General features: G+C 43.5%; 1 protein-coding gene across 1 annotated transcript; it reads right to left on the bottom strand.

Annotated features, from left to right (window-relative positions):
* Positions 1–4,693: 4,693 nt before the first annotated feature.
* On the bottom strand, positions 4,694–5,527 carry LOC127136701 (uncharacterized). The gene has a single exon (XM_051063234.1). The coding sequence runs from the start codon at positions 5,525–5,527 to the stop codon at positions 4,694–4,696; it is 834 nt and encodes a 277-aa protein (XP_050919191.1).
* Positions 5,528–6,854: the final 1,327 nt, after the last annotated feature.

The following is a 6,854-nucleotide window of genomic DNA, read 5'->3' as shown; positions in this document are numbered from 1 at the left end:
CATTTGTTTCAACATATCTGAAAGAGGAGAGTTCACTGACCAACAAATCTTCTTCATCACACACAATTACCAGTTTTTCATTTATCAAGTATTTCATCCTCTGGTGTAATGTTGAAGTGACTTCCCCAGCGGCGTGAATCCACGGTCTGCCCAACAAACAATTGTAAGCTGGGTTGATATCCATGACTTGGAATGTGATGTTGAACTGGTGGGATCCAACACAGATAGGCAAAATGACCTCCCCAATTACCTGCCTTCGGAAACCATCGAAAGTTCGCACGATCAATGCGCTGGTCCTTATCTCGGCCCCCTTAAAATGCAATTGGCTCAATGTAGATTTTGGCAGTACATTAAGCGAAGAACCAGTGTCAACGAGGACTCGAGATAGGAGAGAGTCAGTGCATGTGACCGAAATGTGTAGTGCTTTGTTGTGGGCATTTCCCTCAGGAGATAGCTCTGCTTCATTAAATCCTAGATACATACTGATAGTGATATTGGCAACCATGTCGTCAAATTGATCGACTGTGATATCTTGCATCACGTGAGCAGCATTTAGAACTTTCAGCAATGCCTTGCGATGAGCCTCAGAACTCAACAGCAAAGACAAAATTGATATTTTGGAGGGAGTCGGATTCAACTAGTCAACAATCTTGAAATCACTTTTCTTGATCAATTTGAGGAATTCTTGGCTTTCCTTAAAAGTGATACTCTTCTTGTGATCTTCAATCTGTTCTTTCTCAACCATCGACCCTTTACCCTTGGACGTCTCAGATTTTGCAGCCTTATTGTCAATAACTTTAGTTAACACTAGAGCAGTCGTCACGTTTGGAGTGGCAGGTACAGTTGTCCCTGTCTGTGGAGTCGGAGTAGGAATGACCTTCTCCTTATGCAGGATAACCGTGGGTGCTGGAGACACCCTAGGAGTGTATTTTGGAGCGAATACACGGCCACTCCGAGTCGTGCCTCCCGTTCCAGCGATGTTGACGATTTCTGTGTCAGAAATGCGAATTTCTTTTCCTCCCAAATATGTTGTAGTTTCATAATTCCAAGGCATTGCCTTGGTATTCTGATACGGGAATGGAGTGGGAACACGGAAATGAATCGGTTGAATCTTCTTGGGAGGAGCTTCAACATTCTTCTTTCTGTACACAATTGTTATTGGCTCAATTACTGCCACCTCTTCTACTGTTTGAGACTTGGAGAACTGTATTAACCCTTGGTCTATCAGTTCTTGCACACAACCCCTCAGCTTGTCGCAATTGTCCAGATCAAACTCGCATACTACGCAATCATCATGTACACCTTCTAGAAACCCGAACTGTTCAAGCCTCTGTAACACAACGGACATCAGAGTCTTCACCTCTTCGGCCCTTAGTATAGATTCGACATTTCCTTCTTCGATCACAGCGTTGAATACTGCGCCACTGTGATTCAGCAAAGGATTCGTCTTCACATTAGGTTTTTCTTCGGAGAAAGACAGAATTTCTTGATCAATTAACTCTTGGATCCTCTTTTTGAGAGCCCAACAGTCCTCAGTGGAATGCCCTATGTACCCTGCGTGGAAAGCGCATGTTCCATTAGGATTGTGACTGTGATTAAAGGGAGGAGAGGCTGCTGGAAGTTCTATTGGTACGATAGCCCCCATGTGGATCAGATACGGCACTAAACATGTATATGGCACCAGGATCTTATCAAACTGGAGACGATTACCAAAATTTCCTCTATTGTTCTGACCTCGATTTTATCCTTTGTTATCATGATTATATTGTTGGTTCGGATTTTTCTGAGCGGGTGTTGATTTTTGATTACCTTTCTGCGGTTGGTACTGGAATGTCGGTTTCTGATATTGAGCTGCAACGATGTATGGATATGGATAATACGACATAGGGGCCATCTAAAATTGATACCGGGGGCGAGCACTCACCGTCATAGTGTTTTCTTGCCTCTCCTTCTTCTTTGCGAAGCCCACATACGGTCTCTTATTTGTTGTCTGTGGTGCGGTCGTGTCTGTAATCTTCCCTGATTTCAGCCCGTTCTCAACACGCTCCCCAATGGTTACCATATCAGCAAAATTTGTTGACGAACTGTCGATCATATTCTCATAATATAACCCTTGTAATGTACCGATGAAGATATCTACCAATTCGTTGTCAGATAATGTTGGTCGGACTCTAGACGCCATTTCGCGCCAACGTTGAGCATACTCTTTGAAGGTTTCATTAGATCTCTGTGACTAATTCTATAGTTGAAGCCTTGTTGGAGCCATGTCAAGGTTATACTTATATTGTTTCAATAATTCCTCAGAGAGATCCCTCTATGACTGGATCTTTGAGTGCTCTAGACCTATGTACCAATCCAAGGAAGCCCCAGACAGGCTATCCTGGAAGCAATGGATCAGGAGGTTGTCATTATCGATGTATGAGGCCATTTTTTGGTAGTACATGATGATGTGACTGCGGGGACAGCTGAGGCCCTTGTACTTCGGAAGGTCAGGCACCTTGAATTTCTGCGGGAGTACTACGTTCGGGACCAAGCAGAGGTCTCGAGCGTCTATACCAAAGGTGGAGAAACCCTCAATGGCCCTTATTCTGTCGTCCAAGAGCTGATAATCCGCATGTATGGCCGGATCAGCAGTGGGAGGAGCGACCTGACTGGCCGATCGGGAAGTTTCTGGAGCAATTAGTGCAAGCATATTCGGGGTGAACCACATCTGAGGTGGGGAAGAGAAACCCGGTGGCACGGTTTGAGCAACATGAATCGTCTGAGGATACTGCCCTCCAGCCTAAGCATTGGGGGCCTGAGATGCCCCTATCTACACATGCTATAGTGAAAGGTATGTCAGCATGGGCATGGAGGTTGCCCCAGGATAACCAGACGGAAAGCCTGGGACTTGACTTGCGCTCGCAGCTTGAGCGGTCTGAGCGGGAATCTTAAAATTGAGGTGTGGGCCTCGGTAGTCATCTTCAGCGTCAGGAGTGTCGTCAGGAACCTGACCTTGGTTGTTCTCCGGATCAGTAGCATTGACCAGGGTAGTTTGGACAGTGGGAACACCCCACGGGAAACCAGTGTTTCCAGCAGCAGCAGCAGGATTGGTTACCCCAACAACATGGGTGACATTGGCAACAGTAGAGGCAGGGGTCCTTTGAGATTGGCGAATCTCCAGGATAGTCTCCATGTTTCCCCTAAAGAGGTTCATTTCTCCTTGAACCTGGGCAAGGGACTCGCAAACAACAGCATTGTCAGCTTCGTATTCGGCCATGATTTTTGACTTGTTGGAGTGAGTGTAGTATTGATAACGAGTCGTCGTTGTTGCTGTGGAAAAACGGCGAGAGTAAGCATTTTGTTTTCTGGCGGCTTTTGACAAATAAATGCGTGGATGTATGTATGTACGTGAAAAGATTAATGTGTACATTTATTTTTTGTATTTATCTTTTTTGTAAAAGAAAACAATTCCGAGGAATCTGTGAGTCTGTTTATTTAACACAGGAAAATACAAAGCGTAAAGAGAGACAGTTTATGAAGCCAATAGCTGATAAACTCTTTTATTCAATATCGGAATACAAGTACATATCAAGGAACTACCCACTGGGCTACAAGAGTATCAACATTGGTCCTATCAGACCTCGGCCTAGTGAATTACAATTCAAACTTAAATAGCAGTAACTAGAAACATCTTGATAACAACTCTTCATAATAAGTCTGAGATTTTGGGGACAGGCATGCGCTCCATTTTCCCAATATTGCACTTCATTCAGGTGGTAAGTCGTGATCAAGTTCGCTTGGAACACTGCCCACAACTGTCTTCTCTCGGTTGGGGAGGTCTTCAGGATGCCTATTCACTTGTATGTTGGTGTCTTCCAGGTTTTTATGCGATTGCTCTTTTAGCTCTTGAATCTCCTCTAGCCTCTGATTCAACTCATACTGATTCTGGTGAATGGTGACTTCTAGCTGCTTGGTGCGGCTTTTCTCATCCTTCAGCTCCTTCTTGCAAGCTTCCAGTAGACTTTGGAGTTTCTTGGTTTGTTCCATGTGTTCAAGTTCCGCTTTGCTAGCTCGGTATAGAGTTTCGGCTAACTACTTCTTTTTAGCTGTCAAACTGGCATAAGTCCCTTTGAGTATGTCACCCACTTTGAATCTTTTGAATACCTCTGTTTGCACCTCATCATCTACTTGACAAACTCTATCTCTCTTCTGATTCAGATTAAATTTCAAGGTTTCTTTCTCCAAAGAGATCTTACCAAGTCTAGATTTGAGATCAGCATTCTCTTTCTCTAGGGTCTTGATAACCTTTTTCAATTCATCGACTTCAGAATCTTGATGGTTCACTGGTTCAAGAGGCTTTCCACTCATGGACGGTTTGGGCGGAAACGGAAACAAAACCTCACTGACTCTGCCTTTGACCCAACTGGTGTAAGCTTCCTTGGCGATGCAATTCTTCTTACCCATCTCTGCTTTTCCTTGAGGAAAAATTGCTCCCCAAGCCTTGACAATCTTCTTGATCAGTTTTGGCTCTTCGACCCCTTCATATAAAACAAAAACCTTCTACACTCTTGAGATCAGGCTTGTCCACCATAGGGTATCCCAGTTTCCGTAGTGCTAACCTCGGGTTGTAGTTGATTCCTCCTTTTGTAACAAGAAGAGATACATTAGAAAAATCCCCACAGTTGAGGATAAGCTTGACACCGTCAAAAAGTTAAGAATACCAATAAATGTATTCGGCGTTCAAGGACATGATTCTCTGGGACCACTTCAAGTTGTCTTTGTTCTTAACAAAAGGGCCTTTACAAGGTAGATGCGAAATAAACCATCTATACAGCAAAGGGGTACAACAGACGATGGTCCCTTTCTTCTTCTTAGTCCTTACATGGATGAAGTAGTAAGTATCAGCAAAGAGAGTAGGAATAGGATTCTGAGTCAGGAAGATATGAATAACAGCCAAGTCTACGAATTCCTCCATATTCGGAAACAATACGACCCCATAGATAAGTATAGCTAGATTGGCGTTGAAGGTCGTCCAACTCCTAGCTTCGGCGAAGGCAATAACTTTGTCCACTAGAAACTTGGAGATGAAGCTATGAATTCCACCCTTAGGCTTCAAGTTCAGTTCTACTTCCTTATTTCCTATGTGCAAAGCTTCAACAAGGTCTTGATATTTAGGAAGTTCCTTAGTGCGAACGTAGGGAACTTGATTCTTGATCCTAATACCCCGAATATGTGAATACTCTTCCAATGTGGGTTCCAGCTGGTAATCTTGGAAAGTAAAGCATCTCAGTGGGGGATCGTAGAATTGCACCAGAGTGTGCACATCAGTGATGTTGACTTCGGTGTTCAGAATGCCCAAAAGGTTGCCATAAGCCTCCTTGAAATCATCCTTGTGCCCCAGATCTAAACGTGCCCCAAGTCCTCTCAAGACAGCCAACTGAGGTTCCATGAACTTGTAATTATAGATGTTCTTCCTCTCGGGATTCATGCTTCGCTTTGAATTCTTGGTAAGCAAACTGGACTCTTGGATTCCTGGAAAAGACATGCATATTCACAAATTTGTCATGATGTATAATAATGTAATGATGGGATGATATAAGTCATATGGATTCAAAACTTTGGTATGTTCTGAACAATCTGTATGTGCCACATGTTGCAAGTTCAAAGGTTCGATGTAACATGAGTATCAAGGTAGGTAGAGTTTATGGTTTCCTGGAAGAAAAACCCATATCCCCTTCACAGGTGTGGACTATGCCCCAAGGTGGTCCCTAGAAGGTCTCCCAGAGTCATCGACTCAAAATGGAAATACCCTGCCGTAGTGAATACTCACAGGACAGAAGTACTTCCAAGTGAATCTAGTCTGGGTGTGGCTCTTGTGACAACCCAATGCGTGAAACGCAAGCGTACACGAGTATCCACGAGTCTAACCTATGTGTATACTAAGCTCGATTACAAAGCTTTCCTTTCATGTAGTCTAACCCATCCCAACAACGGCACAACAGATAATATCCATAATATAAAGCAATAAGAAACGCGATAAATAAAGGCGAGTAAATTTATAAAGGTAAACACCTAAGACTAGCGAGGGAACAAACCTAAACTAGGCTCGAATCCTTTTAGCGACTAGGAAATACTCCAAGTAGCGAAGTATCCCCAGCAGAGTCGCCAGCTGAAGCTAGCGGAAATATACCCAAACATATCGCATGCTAGAACATACAACAGAGTCGCCATCAAACTTTATTTATCCCCAAAGGGATGGGAAAACATCGATAAAACCTGGGGGAAAGAGATATACTGGGTAAGGAAGTCGGTTATGCAAGGGGAAGGTATTATCACCCCAAACATCCATGGTACTCCATGGGAACCGTTTTGATTGTTCTCGCTCGAAAAGATGTTATCTAAAGATTACTCACAAAAGAATGGGAAAGGAAGAGAAATATAAAGTGCTCGGTGAGGATTGGGGCCCTCATGCCTACGTATCCTTATAGTGCAATAAGGAATTCAGAGCTTCGTAGTTCAAGGAACTAGAAGTGGGAGATGGAAAAAAGTTGTGATAGAAAGTACGGTCTGAACCAAAGGATAATGTTTTGAACTCTAACAAGGGTGAAAAGATGAACCTAAGAGCAAAAGGGTATGAAACAACAAGTGAGGGCCTACAACGCTGTATCACTGTATTGGAACAACCAAAGAAAAGGAATTAGGTGTTTGGGTTAAGGGCCAAACAATTCTTGGTTCACAAGGAGGTACAAGATGAAGCACAAGGGTATAGTGTATTTGGCTCAAAGAATAGGTCAATCACGTGGATTAAATGAAGGTAGATTATGGGTGCATCATGGGATTGACGGAGTAAAGGTGAGCGAAGTCACATAATA

Source organism: Lathyrus oleraceus, chromosome 4 (assembly GCF_024323335.1).
Source record: "Lathyrus oleraceus cultivar Zhongwan6 chromosome 4, CAAS_Psat_ZW6_1.0, whole genome shotgun sequence".
NCBI lineage: Eukaryota > Viridiplantae > Streptophyta > Magnoliopsida > Fabales > Fabaceae > Lathyrus > Lathyrus oleraceus.
This window is presented reverse-complemented; position numbering and strand designations above follow the sequence as displayed.